The sequence below is a fragment of the Curcuma longa genome, chromosome 3, assembly GCF_044706935.1.
Source record: "Curcuma longa cultivar G26 ecotype Majalengka, Jawa Barat chromosome 3, ITB_CL_G26_1.1, whole genome shotgun sequence".
NCBI classification, from domain to species: Eukaryota; Viridiplantae; Streptophyta; class Magnoliopsida; order Zingiberales; family Zingiberaceae; genus Curcuma; species Curcuma longa.
Window position 1 is genome coordinate 6,507,852 of NC_133863.1, and position 20,426 is coordinate 6,528,277.

Genomic DNA, 20,426 nt, shown 5'->3' on the forward strand with positions numbered 1-20,426 from the left:
TGACCACGTTGATCTTTGTTACCCCTGACTCCTAAAAATTAAAAAGAAAAAAAATACAAAAAAAAAAAAATCTCGATCGATGGCGTCGTATGATCACGAATTTTTTCTTCTTCTTCTTCGTCTCTTGTTCTTCCGTCAGGTTCAACTTTTCTTCTTGTTTAAATCTCTGTTGTTTTTTTATTTATTCTGTCTAAAAATCATGTGCAATCTTAGATATAATTGTTAGTTGTGGATAAATGTTGATCTGCAAGGGTAATTATTCGATTAAAACTAAATTTAATTAAACTGAATTAATTAAAACTCAATTAAACTGAATTTTTTTAAAATGAATTGAACTGATCAAATTTTTAAATAAAAATTAAATAAATCGAATCGATAAAAAAATTTAATAATTTACTTTTTAACTGAATTATTTAAATAATAAAAAATTTATTAATTAATTAAAAATTTATAAATTTATTTACTTAAAAATTTATAAATTATTTTCTTATTTTAATTAATTTAGTTTATTTAATTTAATTGAATAAGAAATTTTAAAATCAAAATTAAATCTAATTAACTGAATTAATTAATTTTTTAAAAATAATTAAAATTTTAAAATAATAAAATTAAAAATTTTAATTATGTCGATTTAATCGATTTTTTGGACGAATATTTCTCATCCCTATTTATCTGGATCCAATCGTCTTGTTCCTCAATAAATTGGCCTTCTGGTGTTTAGATTTCGTCGCGCTTTCTCAGATCCGATGGGATTTGAGGGAAAATTAATGGCCAAATTGAATATCACTTCCGCTTTGGATGCTTCAATTAGAATCTGGAACCTCGCCTTTTTCTCATCTTTTGCTTTGCTTTCTTTCTTCCTTTGGGTCTATTGACAAAAAAAAAAAAAGTTATCTTTTTGTGATCTCTCGCCGATCATTCCATTGCTCTAGGGCTTGAATTGGCCATTTCCAAGGAGTTTTTTGGTTCAGTCCTTGTTGGGTCTCTTGCTGTTGCAGATGGGACGACATGATATCTTTCTGTTGTTCGAGAGATTAACCGAGAGGTTTAGCCTTTGGCGAGATTGGTGATGGTCTCCGAAGCGGAATAGATAGATGTGATGTCGTCCAAGTCGAATAAAGCGAGCGGCTCCCGGAGCAGCTCTGGGCGCTCGAAGCACAGCGCCCGCGTGGTTGCTCAGACCACCTTGGACGCCAAGCTCCATGCCGACTTCGAGGAGTCCGGGCAGCCATTCGACTACTCTGCTTCCACTAGCGCCGCCAACCGGTCGAGCGCCGCTGATAATAGTGGCCTACCATCCTCCTCAGTCTCCTCCTACCTCCAGACGATGCAGCGTGGCAAGTTCATCCAGCCTTTTGGTTGCCTTCTCGCCGTCGAGGACCAGGGCTTCACCTTGATCGCTTACAGCGAGAACACGCCGGAGATGCTCGACTTAGCGCCTCACGCTGTCCCCAGCATGGAGCAGCGAGAAGCCTTGACAATTGGTACGGATGTCCGAAGTCTTTTTCGATCTCCAAGCACGGTGGCACTGCAAAAAGCTGCTAGTTTCGGAGAAGTTAATCTCCTTAACCCAATACTTGTGCATTGCAGAAGCTCGGGTAAGCCCTTCTATGCAATCATGCACCGAATTGATGTAGGATTGGTCATAGATCTAGAGCCTGTTAACCCTAACGATGTGCCGGTTACTGCGGCTGGAGCTCTCAAGTCTTACAAATTAGCTGCCAAAGCCATCTCAAGGTTGCAGTCTTTGCCTAGCGGGAATATATCTCTCTTGTGTGATGTTTTGGTTAGGGAAGTGAGTGACCTTACAGGCTACGACAGAGTTATGGCGTACAAGTTCCACGAAGATGAGCATGGCGAAGTGATTGCTGAGTGTAGGAGATCAGATTTGGAGCCATATCTTGGCTTGCATTACCCTGCTACAGATATCCCACAGGCTTCACGGTTTCTCTTCATGAAGAACAAAGTTAGAATGATCTGTGACTGCTCTGCTCCAGCGGTTAAAGTCATCCAGGATAAGAAACTAATTCAGCCTCTGAGTCTTTGCGGATCTACCTTAAGAGCCCCTCATGGTTGCCATGCTCAATACATGGCAAACATGGGTTCAGTCGCTTCTCTCGTTATGTCAGTAACCATCAGTGAGGATGAAGATGAAGCTGGTGGTGTTCAGAAGGGGAGGAAGCTCTGGGGATTAGTTGTTTGCCACCACACAAGTCCAAGGTTTGTGCCTTTCCCGCTTAGATATGCCTGTGAATTTCTTATGCAAGTATTTGGGGTTCAGCTGAACAAGGAGGTTGAGCTGGCAGCTCAAGCAAAGGAGAAGCATATCCTCCAAACACAAACACTTCTTTGTGATATGCTTCTCCGGGATGCACCAGTTGGTATCTTCACACAATCACCAAATGTTATGGATCTTGTTAAGTGCGATGGAGCAGCTTTGTGTTACCGGAACCAGGTTTGGGTGCTTGGAACAACACCTACTGAGACACAGATAAGGGATATTGTAGCATGGCTTGTGGAGTGCCATGATGGTTCCACTGGCTTAAGCACGGACAGCCTGATAGAAGCAGGCTATCAAGGATCTGCTGAACTAGGGGAAGCTGTCTGTGGCATGGCTGCGATTAAGATTACTTCTAGGGATTTTATATTTTGGTTTCGTTCACACACGGCGAAAGAGATCAAGTGGGGTGGTGCTAAACATGAACCTGTTGATAAAGACGATGAGGATCGCAGAATGCATCCACGCACTTCATTTAAGGCCTTTTTAGAGGTTGTGAAGAAGAGGAGTCTTCCTTGGGAAGATGTCGAAATGGATGCCATCCACTCATTGCAGCTCATATTGCGTGGTTCTCTGCAAAGTGAGACTGTTGGTGATGATTCTAAGAAGATTGTCACTGCAGCAGTGGATGATGCAAATATCCAATGGGTGGATGAACTGCGTACTGTCACAAATGAGATGGTTCGGCTTATTGAAACAGCTAGTGTGCCAATTTGGGCTGTTGATGCATTGGGCAACGTAAATGGCTGGAATAGCAAAGCAACAGATTTAACTGGGCTACCTGTGGCAAAAGCTATTGGGATGCCTCTGATCAATCTTGTGGAGGATGATTCAATAGAGGTGGTAAGAGATGTGCTACGTTTTGCCTTGCAAGGTGAGCATACTGTTTGGTTTGTATTTCTTGTTTCTTTATCACAGATTGCCTCTCTTTTGAATCTCCAAAATCAAATTGTACACATGTTTTTTGTGTTGCTTTAATGACAGGAAAAGAAGAGAAAAATATTGAGATTAAGCTGAAGTCATTCAAACAACAGGATAGTAGTAACCCAATAATTGTAGTTATCAATTCTTGCTGTAGTCGAGATGTGAAGGATGACATTGTCGGTGTTTGCTTCGTCGCACAAGATGTGACAGAGCAGAAACTGATCATGGATAAGTACACTCGCATTCAAGGTGACTATGTTGCAATCGTGCGAAATCCCAGTGGGCTGATCCCTCCTATCTTCATAATTGACGAGTCAGGTTGTTGCTGTGAATGGAATTCAGCAATGGAAAAGGTGTCAGGCATAAAGAGGGAAGATGCACTTGATAAGATGCTTGTTGGCGAGTTATTTTGCCTTCATGGTTTTGGCTGTCGAGTCAAGGACCATGATACATTAACAAAGCTAAGGATTGTGTTGAATGGGCTAATTGCAGGTGAAGATGCTGACAAATTCATATTTGGATTTTTTGACATTAATGGCAAATACATAGAAGCATTACTCTCTGCAAACAAGAGAAGGAATTCTGAGGGAAAAATCACTGGAGCATTGTGCTTTCTGCATGTCACCAGTCCAGAGCTTCAACATGCTTTGCATGTGCAGAAAATGTCTGAACAAGCTGCAGTTAACAGTCTCAAGGAACTAGCTTACATCCGTCAAGAAATAAGAAATTCTCTAAATGGGATCACATTTACACACAACTTGATGGAGGCAACTGACTTAACTGAGGAACAGAAGCAACTGCTTAGGAGAAAGGCTCTCTGTCAAGAGCAGTTGGCGAAGATCTTAGACGACATGGATTTAGAAAGCATAGAACAATGGTATGAGTCTCGTTCCTTGTTCTGGTTTTTTTGGTCATTGTCATCTATCATCATGCTTGAGAAAATTAGATTGACTACCAATGTCCACAAATTTGGAAGTTTAAATCTGTCCACAAATTTGGAAGTTTAAATCTGGGCAGTCTTCTGCGTTTAGCGACGATGAATTGCCCAAATAAAATCAGTATGTGTGTTTCCAGGATCCCACTAATAAGCATATTACTTTTTTCTGTTAAGTTGCAGGATATGAGTCATCTATAAGTTGCCAACTGTTTAACCAAATATAATCATGCACTAATGCAGCATTGTGTACAAATCATAACTCCAATATAGATTCTGAAAATTATCAGTGCAAGCAAAAGAAAAAGAAAACCAAGATCAAAATCATCCATAGATTCAAGATTTATTTTCCTGCCAAATGAAAATTTGCCAATCCAATGGTTATTGTGTTTGTGAAGTATTGACGGTTGTATTAAGTGACTAATGCTCACCAAATTCATATTGTACAATTCCACATTTTTCTTGTTTTACAATATGATATTCCGCACTACTTTTACCTTTATCTGTTAACATATATGACTTTTTATCAGTTATATGGAGCTGAGCACAATCGAATTTAACCTTGGTGAAGCTCTGGATGCAATAGTAAACCAAGGAATGACACTAAGCAAAGACCGTCAGGTGGCGCTTGTTCAAGATTGGCCTGCAGAAGTAACATCTATGTACTTGTATGGGGATAATTTGAGACTGCAGCAGGTTCTAGCAGACTTCTTGTTGAGTGCACTTCAGTTTGCACCACAGGCGGAAGGATCAATCATACTCCAGGTCATTCCAAGAAAGGAGCGTATAGGTACTGGAGTGCATGTTGTCCATCTTGAATTCAGGTAAACTTGTTATGAATAATCGTCCTGGAAATCAAGTATTATTCTTTTTGGTGCATGTTGATTGTGTAGATACTCTTTGCTTGATTTAACACATACCTGAGTCAAACCACCAAACCCTGAAATCAAAGTTGTATGAGTACAAACACAATTTTTGCTCTATTTGCAGGATCATCCACCCTGCACCTGGAATTCCAGAGACTTTAGTGCAGGAGATGTTTCATCACAGCCAAGGCATCTCACGAGAAGGCCTTGGTCTTTACATCAGTCAAAAGCTTGTAAAGATCATGAATGGCAATGTACAATATCTTAGAGAAGCAGAGAGATCATGTTTTATCATTTTCATCGAATTCCCTTTGGTTCACCAGCACCACAGAGGTAGGAGAAAATGTAAATTAACGTGCTAAATGATTCTAGATATGACTGACTATATTGGCCTGCTTGCGGTACAGGATCAGGAAACCAAGTTTCATCAATGAGCAAGAAGAGAAGTCAATTAGCATAAAAATCAATCAGTTAAACATGGAAGCAGACAAGCACAATGGTTGACGAAATTGACCAGTATCACAAAAATCATGCATCGTGCATGGAGCATTGAGGCAGCCAATGTTTATATGGATCAAACTGGGTGATGTTTTCCTAGGATTCCTACCGCTGCCATTTAAGATAAAATAAGTGTCAGCTTACTGCAAGTAATGGTTTAGTTTGATTAGTCTTCAAACTATCATTGATTACGACAATTAATAAAGATGTCTTACTTGTATTGTACTTGTTAGTGCAGCATCAGGTGGATCCTAACGAGGTCTTCCCATGGACTTGTGTTTTTCATTAACAATGAGGATCTTGTTTGACAGTTTTTTGGGGGAACAACAGAGGGCTTGTTTAATTAGGATTTCCCCCTTAAGGTGTGCATCTGAATGCAAGGAGAGAAAAGAGGTTCTTTGTGAGACTCTGTCGTAGTTTTTTTGTCAACTATTTGGTGTTCTCCCAATTGAGTGGAAGCGGGTGGACGAATGGATATCAAATTTGGAAGACTTTGATGTCTATGAAGTTTGCTTGATTTTACACCCAATACTTGTATAATCTAAAAGTTCTGGACTGACAGAGGAGGGTTTAAGGTGATGTCCTTGGCTAGGAGATTATAGAAGAGAGGAGTTTAGGAAATAGTAATCCTAATTGAGGGTTGTGTTTTCTATATTTATCAATAGTATATATGGCAGCCTCCACACGGTTGTAAGACTATCATATAGACTCTGTAAATTTTACAGCGGAAGAAACCAAGAAGGTTGTCATGAGATGCAGATGACACTTCTCAAGAAGTTACAAACTGTATCACAGATAAGGTGCATCTACAAAAGCCTTTCAACCATCTGAAAGCTACCGCAATAGCAACAATTTTTAAAAGCCTCTAAGGTGAGTAACTTCTTTTGTCAGGGTAGAAGGAAAGCTTTTTTTTTGTCATAATTTAAATATTTACTTTCTTGTTAGGATTGTGGAGCTAATACAAACAGCTTAGACTTTTTATTTGGATAATTTATAAGTTTCAGATATGAATATAAAGTTTCTTTAATTATCTTTTCCATCAACAGATCAGCCTCTGGGGCATGTATTCTGACCAAGAGAATCAAGATTGAGATACATTATTCATATCCGTACTCTTATCTCTTTCTTTTCCTTTACCTTTTTGTGTCACATGCACAGGCAAAATGTAAGGTAGGCCACAGTAGGGCACACTATGACACATGCCTGCCTTAATTTTAAGAATTATTTAGGACACCTCAAAAAAAAAAAAAAAAAAATTTAATGGTCCGTAAAAAATCTAAAAGAGGATTGTTTTTTGGTAATGTTACTAATGATTTCTTTTTCTAACATACCCTACTATCCATTGATTTTGTCCCACTGGTCATGACCGTGATTTCTAGGGTACTTTTCTTTCATTTTTTCCCCATGAAAATAAATTGTGGAATTGATATTTTAAGAATTTGGTTTAATTTCTTCATATAATTCTGTTTACTATCCTTTGCTGTGTTGAGGATGAAAAAAAATTAGGGTTTTGATTGTTCCAAAGTATGTTAGTGCTCAATGTATGATGATATTCTTCATAGAATTTGATTGTTCTTACTACCAAAAACTGTCATCTTTAAACAAAAGAATGCAATTGTTTTCCCAGCTCTAGTTCCCTTTCTTCCTATGGTCTTCATTGTCTGTCATTTTTTTTTGTTAAATGTCTTCTTTATTACAACTCCGTAGGCATTTCTATGTTTCTAATTATATTGATCAGCAAAAATTAATTTTCTCAGCATTGAAAGAAGAATGAGGACTTAAAAGATAGCAACCCCTAATAAGAAGTTACCGAAGTACTTATCTTTTTCTTTTTTTTACATGGTGTAACTTCTAATCTTCTATTATACATTCAAGAATTTCCTTTCAAGCTTGGCAATGGCATGGGATTTATTCTTTTTCTACATGTACAAAGTTTGGCGGTGCCATCTTTTTTTTCCCCCATCCTCGCAATTATACTTTTGAATCTGATGCATCCTTGGCTCCCTGCTCCATCTACAAAATGAGGTGGATTGATGTGAGTTCTCATCGATGGATCAAATTGTCATCTGTCTTTCTTTGTCAATTGTCGTTGAATTATGTTTGCGTTTGAAATATTGTCTATTTTTTCTTGTCATTTCTCAATATCTTGTTTCAGTTGGCTTTCAGGATAAGAGAATGTAGTAGCCTTCTTTTTCATTCACTAAAGTTAACAAACCAAAACCACTGCCACAATTTTCTCTTTCTTTTATTTCTTGTTTTTCTTTTCAATCAGCAAAGCTCGAGTGGTTCAATATTTACAGTTTCTGGAATCTGATCTTGTATATGTGATTTTGCATTGTTCATGTAACATGACTTTTCACTTAGCAAGGGTAGCTAGATGCTTATGGGGAAGACTTATTTGATTTCTCTGAAACGAGGGGAATATCTAGATCATCCATAAAATTTGTGATCCTCTTTAATATATTTGTCAATTAAAGGGTAGAAATGTAGAAAATATGAGAAATCCATTTTTGAGCCAAATTATTTTAAAATAATTAAATATAAAAAATCAATAAAATAGAAAAAATAACACATTAACAAAAAAAAAAGAAAACAATAGATTTTTTAGAATTTAAAGAAATTTTTAAATACTTAATTGATTTTTTAAATACTTATAAATATGTTTTTAAAAAATTAAATTATTTTGAAGTGAATTTAATAACTTTAATGTGAGGCTCACATTAACTATAATACAAATTTTAAATTATGACAGTTTTTCTAAACCAGAGAGTATATACAGAGTTGTCCATGCTATGGCTCAATTTTTAGCAGGCTGAGCCAGGAATGGTCTAGACAGTGCTAGGACAGACTGCGTCATGGTTGACCTGACCCATTTGACACCTCGGTTCATTCGCAATTGGCCCAGCTTCATAAGCATTGCTAACTCAGCTTGTTTAGATATCACCAATACTTTCTTCAGTGTTCTATTCATCTGATAGCAAGTACACCTCTTCCTTCTGTCAACAAATTTCTATCACAATTTCAAATGCAATTCTAAGTTTCAACTCCGCAACAAAACATGGCAATATTTCTATTCTGATCTTTTCTCTACCTATTGACACTGTACAACTGTATGTTAGTCAATCCCATACGCGGATGTGCAGGCCATTCGGAGCTTGAACTCTAGGAAATCTTACTATTTCGTCCCCTCCGACCTCTTCCCACCTGCAATGGGAAACAACAACAACAAAATGTAAGCTTTAGTTTGTAGTCTGACTTATGTTTTCATGTCAAGTGAAGTAAAACTTAGAACCTGTATCTAGTTACGAAGTAGTGAAGAAATGTGGCAATTTCAGCAGTGCCCAGTTCTTTCCCCGGGCACATCCTTCCCCCTCCCCCAAACAGCATGAAGTGCTGGTGAGATTCAAGGTTTCTGTCCTGGATTTGGTCAGGCCACACAAACTTAGCTCTCGGAACACACCAAGACAGGTTTCAGTCGAGATCACTCACCAACCATCTCCATGGGTTGAACGTTAAAGGCTCTTGATACACATCTGGATCGTAGTTAATCTCTCTAGTGTACACATAAATTCGCCACCCCTTTGGTATCGTGAATCCTGATGCATATAAATAAGTTAGTTCGAGTCACGGAAGCGCATATGATTTGGCTGCTCACCTTTCAATTTCACATCCTGTGTTGTCTTCCTAAGTACCCCATTAACCACTGTAGCCATTCTAAGCGTCTCCAGTATTACCTACATCATGAACAGCTGTTGTCAGTACGCAGTGATACTGCTGCTGCACTCTATCTACATCATAAACGACAACTGTTTTCAGAATGCAGTGGCACTGCTACTGCACTCTGAATTAGTAGAAATATAATTTAGCTTAGCTTACCGCACGTGTGAGTTTCATCGACTTGTAATCGTTCCAATCGATTGCATCCTCCCACAGTTTTCCTTTTCGTATCTCAAAATGTTCATTCTGCATGCGAAAGGTAGGAGTGATGAGAAACAAACATCAATCGACGAAGAAGATCTAATGAAGGACCGAGTGTGATGCCTACTCGGAGTTCTTCAAGAACTCTAGGATGGTCGTGGAGGTACTTCACAGCCATCATCGAAGTCGTCGAGACAGTTTCGTAGCCGGAATAGACGAGGGCTATTATCAAGTCAATAATCTGCTCGTCATCGAGTTTAACTTTAGAGCTGCCATCCATTCTGAGGAGGGAATCAAGCATGTCACTGTGGGAGCATTCGGAGGCTCTTCTTTCCTCTATTAGACACCTCAACATATCCACGAGCTTTTTCCTTGCCTGTGGAAGAGGAAACTAATCAGATATTAATTGAATTCACATGCTGTTGATGATATCATTTTTTTTAAAAAAAAAAAAACTGATATTGATAACTTTCTGGTATCTACCTTAAATCCCTGATGATAATTTGTGCCAGGAATATTGATGGGCAATGAAAGAGTACCGAGAACAAGCTTGAAGATCTCTGATTTCAGGGCTTCAGTAACAGGCCCTGTCTCAATGCTGGCAATTTGCTTCAATGCAGACAACAGTGCCATCTAAACAAGGAGAAAATATTACCAGTGTTAGATTATATAGCAAGAAATTTGATGTCCAAATTAAGTATAAATTTTGGGTGACCTCCTTGGTTTTTTCTTGGATGTCAATGACTCTTCCACCCCAATCATCAATGTAAGATCTCATGAACTGATCGATCTTGGGTAAGAGCTGATCCCTGATCATTAGGGGGCTCACCAGGCCAAGCATGGCGCCCCTCATGGTCTTGTGCAGCTCACCATGAACGGATGCAATGTTGGATCTCCCCAAGATATCAAGCATGGACTGTGGGTACCCAGGAAGAAAGCCTTTCCCTTCGTTCATAAGGATGAACCTGTTGAGCTCTGCATCCATGCACACCATTGTAGGGCACCCCAGTATGTGCGACTTGAATAGACTCCCGTACCTAAAAAAAATATGAGAGAGGAAAAAAATTTAAAACGAAACATTCTTTAAGATTTTTCGGGCTCATGGACATGGATGATTAGAAACGAAATGATGAGAAGGAAGACAGGAGGGGAAATGTAACATCAAATATCAAGTACTTGAGTAGCCAGTGTTTTAGTAGACATCAAACAAAAAGAAAAGGAGAGCTCAACAAACAGCTTTTTGCCAAGATACTTTTCAGTGAAAAAATAAACCCGATCGAGAAAAAATAATCGACCTTTTTACTCCCTGAATTGGTTCGCGTTCATGGAAAAAAAAGTTTTCATCTTCCCATGCAAAATCACAAAAGAAAAGGCAGCAAAGGAATCAACTTTTCTATCAAAAAGTGATCTTTCCTTCATCTAAGAAGAAAATCTTATTCCCATGGAGCTCTCAGCTCACCTAACTCTTTGGTTCTTCATGAAGCTAGGGCCTTGCTTGAGGAACTCAGTGGTCTCCCCAAACAGAGGCCAGCCCATGGTCCCTGGAGGCAGGCCCTTCTTCCTGTACCTCACCTCATTCCACCTCAACAGAGCACCACAACTGAGCAGGAAGCATATCAGTGGCAGCATGAGCAACATCACCATCTTTGCAAACAAGCAAAGATCAGGAGAAGACACTGCCCCTGCATCTCTCATCCTTGGAGCCTGCATGGCTTTATATAGGCCTTCCAAGGTTAAAACTTAAAACAGCTGGTTAGAGGTTACTAGTCTTTGACCAAGCCAAGGCCCCATCTGCTGTCTGCTAAAAAAATTATTGCTGTCTGCTAAAAAAATTATTAATAAAAAACAATCTTTATAATCCAAATCAAAGAAGTGTTGTGATAAAAGCAGAGAAGGTAATGTAGTGGGAGAATCTTTAAACGTTTTTGATGTTTAAAACTTGGTGAATTTTGGATGCTTATGGGCACAGGATTGCAATTATGAGTTGGGGCATTGAGATGTGGGAAGAAAAGAAATGTTGTCAGCAATTACCAGCAACTTAGGCGCCACATGGTGGCCACCAGATTGGACCAAAGGAGGAAAAGGTAGTGTATGGTACTCACGACTGGAACAACTAAAAATCCAGGTCCTCACATGCCTGTGAAGGACTAGATCTGCTAAGTTTATAGACCATCGCATAATATTTCAGCTTAAATTAAATAATAATAACATAAAAAATTTAAAATTTATATACGGCATCAAACTTCCTGATCCGTGTGGAACTCAACTCAGCACAATAATTCATTTACCTCGCCAGATTCGATAGCTTAATCTGTTCGATGTCATGAATTCGATTCAGCAAACGTTTGACTCTTGCAAAGAGAAGGAGATGCAGTAAACGGCCACTAAATTAAGGCTGACATAGTTTTACTTGGAGTGCACTATCAATCTTGCTGGGGAGATGCTATGTTCATTGTGTTTTGCAGTCGAAGAGCGACTTTAAACAAGTCATCCAAATTGTAGTTCATTTTGAGAAAAAATCCTTATGGAGATGAAGATCATGCCAATTAACATGAAAAAAAAGGTTGTTGCTCTACGCAAACATTAAGGATTGTACGTAAGCTCTTCATATTCTCTTCTCTCTTAGTTTATATATTAATTCTTACTGAGAGAATATTTGCAAATATTTTAAATGTATTGGCACTATGAAAACTTTCTCTCGATCCGATATAAAGGAAATTATATTGATAGTAGATTTATAAGACATTTATCTTGTATTTTTCAATGTGTGTGGGGGTGTTGATAAGTTTGTTTATTTATATTATAAGAATAAATATTCTTAAATCAGTAATCTAGCTCTAATATCTAACTACCAAACAAACAAGATGAAAAAAAGATGAGATGAGCAGTGAATACCGAACTGGTTGGTGGTGAAATATATAAGCACAGAGGGAGAGAGATGGAGCGATGATAGATTGCCTGTAAATCTTCTACCTTTTGAACTCAGACTGCCTGTCTTGAAGTTGGGATAAAAAAGAAGGGTGCAGTGGCACTGTGTACTGAACATAGCACATGGTCCCAACAAGATCCTTGGATTTGATTTGACAGCAAAGGTGGAGTTGCCCCCTTTGCCTTGCCTGCTTTCTTTCCTTCTTCTGAAATCTTCATAGGATAATATAATTGTTTGGTACAATCTATCTATTTATTTGTATAGATTGCCTGTAAATCTATACGAACAGATTGATGGATAAATAAATAAATGAATTGATTTATTTGTTTTTTTTTATCTATTGCTTGCCTTAACTTGATTAAACGTTTGAGTCTACTGGTATGATTCGACGATCCCATCTGTCTGTCTCTACCGTGGATGAATTCATGAAACGCGAAGCGATCAGAGGAGAACTACTGATTCGGTGGTTGGCTGTGCGCATGAGATGAGATGGTATGAGGAAGAAAAAGTGGTTGGAATAATTGAAGCATGAGCTGTAGAGAAGAGGCATCAATGCCCATCCACAACCCTCCCTCCCTCCCTCCACTTGTTTCTTTCACTAATTAATGGGTTTCGATCACATCTCACTGTCACTTTTCTCGAGTCATATATAATAGACCATTAACGAATCACACTGAAGAATGTGCTAAAATGCTTTTAAAATTGGATCCATTTGGTACTCAATTTAATTATTTAAATTGAAAATGTTTAATTATGCTTGATTCAGCTTTTCTTTTCCTATTTGTCTGTTCTATCAATCTCTCATACGATCTCTAACAGTGCAAATATGATTGGAAAATGATAGCTTCGATCTTTTGGAAACTTAGCTCGCAAATGTTTGAGAAGTTGACAAATTGTTGAGCTACATTTTTGGTGGCGCATAAATATCAGATCATCGTCATAAGAAATGCCACTATTTATTTTGTTGTCCTTTCTAATTATGCAATGAAATGAACAGAGGGTGCAGATTTAATTATGAAAGCAACAGAAAATTATTACGATTTTTTTTTGCAATAAGAAAATTATTTATTCAAAGGGATTCAGAGAGAAAGAGAGAGAGAGGAGTTTTTCAATATAATATTCAAAGGGATTCGTCTTCTTGGGGATTTGACCAGTTAAAATCAATAATGAACACGAGCGGGGAGGAGAATGTCCAGTGCAGAAGAGTGCAGGCGCAGGCCAACCCCCACGTGATGGCATTCATTCAAACAACCCCCTTAATTAATGAAAATTAATTTAAAATAGTAAAATAAGGGAATGTACGTGGGGTTCTCATTCATTCAATCAACACGAGGGCTCTTATTTGTCTGCTTCTGCCTCCTCTTTTTCTTTTCTTTTTTTTTTCTTTTTTAAAAAATTTATATGAATGATTCCAATCTCTCACCAACTGTTGGCATCCATCCTTTTCCAACGATAGATATTAGATATGGAGCAAACTATTTGTTTATCGTCTTATAACTTTTTTTCTATTCAGAAAAAAAAATAGTGTGATATAATTAAATCAAGGAAGCTACAATTTAAATAAGAGGACGAAATAATTGCTGTTCCCAGTTTTATTAATTAAAGGCGTTGCAAGAAGACATTCCATTTAGAAAAATATTTAATTAAATTTCTCTTTCGAATGCAACCTCCTTTTCATTTTCTCTGTTCAGCAGCAAGCATCCATTCGGAGGACGCCAATAATTAGCTAGGCAGCGGCATGATTATGATCCACGTTATCAATGTAAAATAAAAATTTTGTGGGTGCTATTAATTCAAATCATTAACAAAAATATATCATGTTGGCATTAAACAAGTTGCTAAAAACAAGAATAGTATAATTTAATTGACTATTTAATAGTAGCTCCTTTATTGTTTGTCCAAGGAAGGAAAGAAGACTATTTGTGCAAATTGAATTTTTTTAAAAAATAATATTTAATTTTGCAAAAGTTCGAAGAACTATTGGTGCTAGTATTTAGAATTTGAAGGGAGAAGTAGTTGTGCATGGTGCATTGTATCGCACTTACTAAGCTGTATATATAAAAGTGAGATTCAAGAGTAGATATGATTGATAATTAAATAAGGCTTATGTAAAGCGCACAAATTGCTTTGTTAATTTACTTTATAGATAAAGCTCCCACCACAAATTTATACACGAATTGATATATTATAATTAATAGCATTAGAGCCAAATGTGCCAAGAGAAAAGCGAGGCAAAAAAAAAACAAAGTAACTAGATAGTTTGAGATCATGATTAATGTTATAAAATTAAGATGTCTTAGACATGGATGCATGAGAATTAAATTAAAGCCTGAGATATATATATATATATATATATGGACCAAATTGGAGGTAGAAGGATGTGTCGGGTTCTTGTGTTTGATGTATGACTTCGCACCTAAACGTGGATGGAACCGGTTCGAATATAATTACTAATTAGCCAGGAGGAAGGACGTCAGAATTGGCGTGGATGGGGACTGGAATTCGTTGCCGTTGGTGACTTAATTGTCCACGGCATGGAGGGTGGCGCCCCTCTAATTAATTATAGAGAGATCTATCGACCTGAAATCGATCGCGCGCGAGCTAGATTCCAAATCCAATTGATCTGTTCAATAAGTTGAGTCGGGCAGTTGGGCCCGTGACAGGGACGTATAGTGCGTGCACGAGGGGGGAGAATGTTTAGGTGTCGAAGACGCACACCACTGCAGAAGATATAGCTAGCTCCATTCGCATCGGTCTCCAGCGATTGGAACACGCGGCTGACCACCCTAGCTATGATGGTCCGAATGATTTATCTGGGCTGATTTTCGATTGTGGACTACGGCGACGCGATAACTTGAGTTGTCTTCTTCATCCCCTTAAAAAAAAAATTTCTTCCACCTGTAAATTTAAGTTTTTGCGTTGTTGGATCCCCGAGCTATAGCCCAAATAACTCGTAACGTGACTCCGCCCGTGTATATATTTATATATATATATAGACTGTATATAAATTACAAGGCAACTTTTGATTTTCCCTGATGTTGATGTTCCCTGTATATACAGGTTGAATTTAAGTACTATATTCTACTTTCTATTTTTCTATGTAATTTCATAAGTTATTTTACCTAATATCAAATTACAATTATAGACTTCACCTAAAACCATTACAATTCTAAATTTACCATTATCCTTGTAAATAAATATCTACCTTAGATGCTTTTGTAAATATTTCCAATGTATATTATTATTATTAGGGGTCTCGGTTTCATAAAATAGCATGGTGACGGTGTGCAAGTGACAAGTACCACTTGCACGAGGACCTCTCTCTTGTCCTTTTCTTCCTACTCTGTCACACTTTAATGCATCTTGATATTTTAATTAATGAATTTAACTGCATCATGATAGAGAAAATCCATTGCATTGGTCTGCCTGCTAGATAATCGTTGGTTAAATGCTTGATTCCAGTAATAATATCAATCTACGGTTGATTAATATATAAATTATATCTTACATTGACAGCTGATACTATAGAAAGAGGGATCTATAAGTGGAGAAATTAAGTCAAAAAGTTAAACTTAGATGAATATCAAAAATCAAATTTAGATATATATGTCAAAGTAACCATCCAATTTCAAAAGACTTAGACTCCTCGAGTCTATCAACTCGCCTACTCCTAGAGGACTCATACTCTTCAACTCCATTAGCTCGCCTACCTCGGTTCAAGAGGACTCAAACTCCTTGACTCTATCAACTCGTCCATTTCGACTCTGGAGGACTTATAGACTCCTCGACTCCATCGGCTCCCCCACCACAACTCAAGAGGACTTAGATTTCTTGACTTTATCAGCTCACCTACCCTCACTTCAGAGGACTCAGACTCCTCGACTGCATCAGCTCAGCCATCTTGATCCCCGGAGGACTCAAACTTCTTGATTCCATCAACTCCGCCACTTTACAGAGACCTATATTGATAGTTATTGTAAATATTCCTGAACATGACATCACAGATGAATGGAGGAACAATCATGTAAGTGTTAGACTTAGTCTCTTACATGCTCTTTTATGTACACGTGACATAGTGGAGAAACATGTAATGATTATCGGAGTTGGTATTATATTATTGTTGACTTGGAGATACTCTTTTGACAATTATATAAACCCTAGAAAAGGTATATGTGACAGGAGTCTTACTCTCCCAAGTAATTTCATTAAGTTTCTTATGTTTATTATTATATTCTCTAGCTACCTTTAATCCTATTCAAAATCCTAATTTAAGCGATGGAATGGTTACACCGAGTCTTACTTTGACACACATTCTAACCTCTGATTGAGCATTGCAGATAACCCCCGCGTCTCTTTCATCACTCAAGACCAAGGGCGGAGCCACCCTTTGTTCTACCCGGGCTGTAGCCCGGGTGTCCGACGGCGACGAGAAGAAAAAAAGCTTAGATTTAGAGAGAAAAGAAAAAAAATTTAAGAGTTAGCCCGGGTATCTTGTCGACGTAGTCTAAAGAATTCGAATCAGCCCAGGTAGATTACCCGGGCTGGCTCCGCCATTGCTCAAGACTCCGGACATCCACTCCTTCGCCAAATCCATAGGATAGTCAACCTCGAAGATTATTCACTGAAGATTCACTTGACCACGATCTCAAACAAAAACAATAGCATTAGGTGAAACCATCACCTTGTGCGGGCCCACACTTCTTGGAATGAGGAAATCACAAAGACTTGCAGAAGAGGAAATCACAAAGATTTTGTCCAACAACAATAGCGCCTGTACAGGTGTAACATCTTCGTAGAAATCATATGTGTGGATGTAATTAATTAAAATTTTGAATTAGACTTTTCTACTTTTTATTAAAAAAGAAAAAAACATATATCAATGCATAGCTACTTGCTCAACTTTATCGACGTACCGAGGAAAAGCAACGGAAAAGAGACAATTAATACAGAATAACATGACGCATCGATCCAGCCAAATTAATGCTTGACTATAACATTTTGTTCGTATGAACGGTATATCATTGAGTGTATCTTGGCTAAGATATCATCAATAGTATTTTTGAAAGAGATAGCTAGCAAAAGTCAATACAAAAAAGGAATTGACAAAAAGCAAGCAAAGCAAATTGATCTAAAAGTCATGAGCAGTCAAATTTGTACTAGCTCGGTCAATTTAACTACATACAATGAGCTAGAACAAAATTAAATTTACTACAGTATCTAGGTAAATGGTTAGACGAGGTACTTGTGCTCTTGTTTGGTAATATATAGCAGCAGCTACTATTACACTGCTCTCCCCCACGAGCAAGGAACTACATTGAAGAAGAGATAAAAGGACACTGCAGACGCACTCGTGGGCACAACCTAGCTAGTTTCGATAGGGACAACCGCATCAACTCTGACACTTCCCACGTGCGTGCTCTGCTTCCACACGTGTGCCTGTTCAGCTTCTGCTTTGGTGCCTCCTAGGCACGCACGTACGTACGAGACATATATAGACTACTGTAGCCTGTGAGAGACAGTGACAATGTCGTCGTCGTATAAGTTATTGTATAATTATATATTAAATTACAAACAAAGAGACGTAGTGGAGATGGCTTCTTTAAGACGACTAGCAATAGCAAGCCTAGTAATTAACAGTCATTCATGTGGTTTTTTTCCTTCATATTTTAGATATATGGAATTCGCGATCGAGCTCGCATCAGACTACTAGCTTGAGCATGGTTAAAAGCAGCAGTAAGCTTTGTAATGCTTCCAAGCAACAAGTTGGAGGAAGAATCCAAGCCACTGTGTGAAATTTTGGTTTGATCCAGGCTTTGATTTGATATGCCGTCTTGTTTTTGCCTGCGCCAAAATATACGATCATATCACCAAAACATCAACATTTATTTATTTAAATAAAAAGAAATTTTAAGTGGCAGAAAAAACAAGGAGAACAGGAAGTCAAAATGGGGCAATGAGCAGCCAAATATTTTTCTGCTTCATTGTCATCGATCATTGACGCTTCCTTAAATTACGGAGAGCATTTCACATGCAAAGCAAAAAAGTTTAGAGCAGCACAAGGCTCCATGGCGCACCCAGTCAAACTTTGACAATCTGCCTCAAATCAAACCTTTTCTGCTCCTTAATTTTTTTCATCAGCATTAAGAAATATTATCTTCTGCAATCCAACAATTGTTCAGGCAGTACTGTCAATTAGAGAGGACAGTGGATTAATCTAATAACGTTGATTAATTACTCGACTTTTTTTTTTTTGAGTCGGCACTCTAAATTTCCAGCTAGTCACTTTGACTTTTATTAAAGTGTTCAGAGCATGCATGAAAATCGCGCAAACGTGAAAAAAACAAGATAGCTGCTGTAAAACATAATTAAGATTCCAGTGTTAGCTAGTACTGGTTAGAGGTATAGGCTTGCAGGAAGTCTTGAAGGACATGCAATAGGGGTTGACAATTAATGGATATGTAATCATGAACTATAAGGCTGCAATGTTGAGCTGATTTCTATGTTCAATATATTCCTTTTCATTTCTTTTCTTTTTTTCTTTTAACATTCTCTTCACAAGATTGGCTGCATGTTTATATCAACATCATTTTGGCAGGCATTAAAAGCTTCTCAGATCTCCAAGATCTATCATTTTCTTTTTCCAGCTATATATCGTTTCTCTCTTCCTTAATTAATATGGATCCCTTTGTAAGTTATTGATGTAGTATCAATATTTATGGATTACAAAGACCAAGAATATACAGTTAATGCTCACATGGTCTCGATTACTTTGATCATTAATGTTATGAACTTTTTGGCTGAACACTTGGCTATCGCCATGGCCACCCACCACGAGCACCTCATCAACAGGGAAAGCGTTTGGTGTCTTCTTAGGTTGTCTTTTTCTTGAGATAGCATGGGCTTACACGCGAAGTAGATCGTTGCGTTGTGCTAGCTACTTGGCCGGGACAATCATATATGGTACACTGCATGATCCATGCATGCCCAGTACTATATTTTTTAATCGAACCGGATCGAATATCATTCAATCTATCACACAGTGCAGCGTTCAATCGATTTATCATTCTAACGTGGAGGAGCAAACTGCAATTTGAGGCCTCGAGAGCGTCCTATTAATCATATCAAGTTCTAGTGATATTTTTGCAGCAAATGTGGGCAGGTTGATATTAATGACTATGTTCGACGCGACGATAACTGCCCAGCTACTTTTGGGCTAACATTATTGGGGGCCCAAACATACAGACACTAACTCTTTACGCGCGTACTCGTTCTTCGTGACCTTGCGATTCGCAGACGCCAAAACAGCGCTGGCATTGCATGGATTGCTGGGTCGTCGTCGATGGCAAGTTCTGCTTCTACTGCACTAGTGCTCTCTTTCTCTCCCTTAATTTCACTCCTTTTCAACCATTTTAATTCCTTCCTTCCGTTGCATCGTTAATTATATTCTTCCTGTTTAATTCAGTTATATTTGTTTTCAGTACTGTTCTCTGTTTGTTCTATATATGTTTGGATCCTAGCTGTAATTCTGTTATTTGTGAGGGTGATGTGGTGATGCTTTCCATTCCGTTGTCTTTGTCAAACCCCAGTCGGATGATATATAGGAGAAAATTTCCATTTAGGGTTAAGATATCATTGTGCCTTAATTAATTAAGAAATATAATCGGAATTTTATACTCAAACGATCGAGAAATAAGTTGAATCTTTTTGCTCCATGTTCGATTCTAGGAAAGCAATGCGGCTGAGTGATAGTGTCGTAAGGTTACTCATTTCGATTCTTGAGGAAGAATATATATCTTCCTTATTTTAGTTAGCTGAATTATGCGTTTCGATCATGTGTTATCGTCCATATTTTACCTCAATACTGAAACCTAAGTTTAGGTATTACTCAAACTATAACCCAAACCAGATTTTCACTACAAGTTTATGCATGTACATAGATATATATGATTAGTCCATGCATCAATGAATAAATATCGGTCGGAATTAAGGAATTGAACCGACGACATTTATTTTATTATATTAATGGAAATGAAACTACGCACGCATTCAATTAATAATAATTATAAGAAGCTAGAGGAG

General features: G+C 37.8%; 2 protein-coding genes across 4 annotated transcripts; one reads left to right on the top strand and one right to left on the bottom strand.

The window, feature by feature from the left end:
* The first annotated feature begins 710 nt into the window (after positions 1-710).
* On the top strand, positions 711-7,406 carry LOC141823423 (phytochrome C). Of its 3 annotated transcripts, XR_012601407.1 has the most exons (7): positions 711-3,152; positions 3,263-4,079; positions 4,667-4,960; positions 5,127-5,335; positions 5,410-5,649; positions 5,739-6,370; positions 7,258-7,406. XR_012601407.1 is itself a non-coding variant. In XM_074710706.1 (6 exons), exons 2-6 carry the CDS (start codon positions 1,619-1,621, stop codon positions 5,460-5,462), a joined length of 2,907 nt encoding a protein of 968 aa, XP_074566807.1. In that variant the 5' UTR covers positions 1,426-1,484; positions 1,591-1,618; the 3' UTR covers positions 5,463-5,725. The 3 variants fall into 3 exon arrangements, 2 of the variants coding, with proteins under 2 accessions (XP_074566806.1, XP_074566807.1); XM_074710706.1 differs by lacking the exons at positions 5,739-6,370; positions 7,258-7,406 and having other exon boundaries at positions 1,426-1,484; positions 1,591-3,152; positions 5,410-5,725; XM_074710705.1 differs by lacking the exons at positions 5,739-6,370; positions 7,258-7,406 and having other exon boundaries at positions 5,410-5,725.
* A 1,065-nt stretch (positions 7,407-8,471) lies between these two features.
* Positions 8,472-11,106, bottom strand: LOC141824989 (cytochrome P450 85A1-like). The gene is given in 11 exon segments (XM_074712345.1): positions 8,472-8,510; positions 8,592-8,704; positions 8,793-8,917; positions 8,990-9,096; positions 9,156-9,234; positions 9,377-9,463; positions 9,546-9,794; positions 9,902-10,051; positions 10,134-10,455; positions 10,878-11,079; positions 11,082-11,106. Coding segments are annotated over 10 exon segments (1,431 nt in total). The 3' UTR covers positions 8,472-8,510; positions 8,592-8,619.
* Between the last annotated feature and the right edge of the window lie 9,320 nt (positions 11,107-20,426).

Bases quoted from the DNA above. Each gene is read 5' to 3' on its own strand.
- LOC141823423 (XM_074710705.1), top strand. From the start codon at position 1,100: ATGTCGTCCAAGTCGAATAAAGCGAGCGGCTCCCGGAGCAGCTCTGGG. The intron at 3,153-3,262 runs GTGAGCATACTG...CTTTAATGACAG, and splicing joins GCTACGTTTTGCCTTGCAAG to GAAAAGAAGAGAAAAATATT. The intron at 4,961-5,126 runs GTAAACTTGTTA...CTCTATTTGCAG, and splicing joins GTTGTCCATCTTGAATTCAG to GATCATCCACCCTGCACCTG.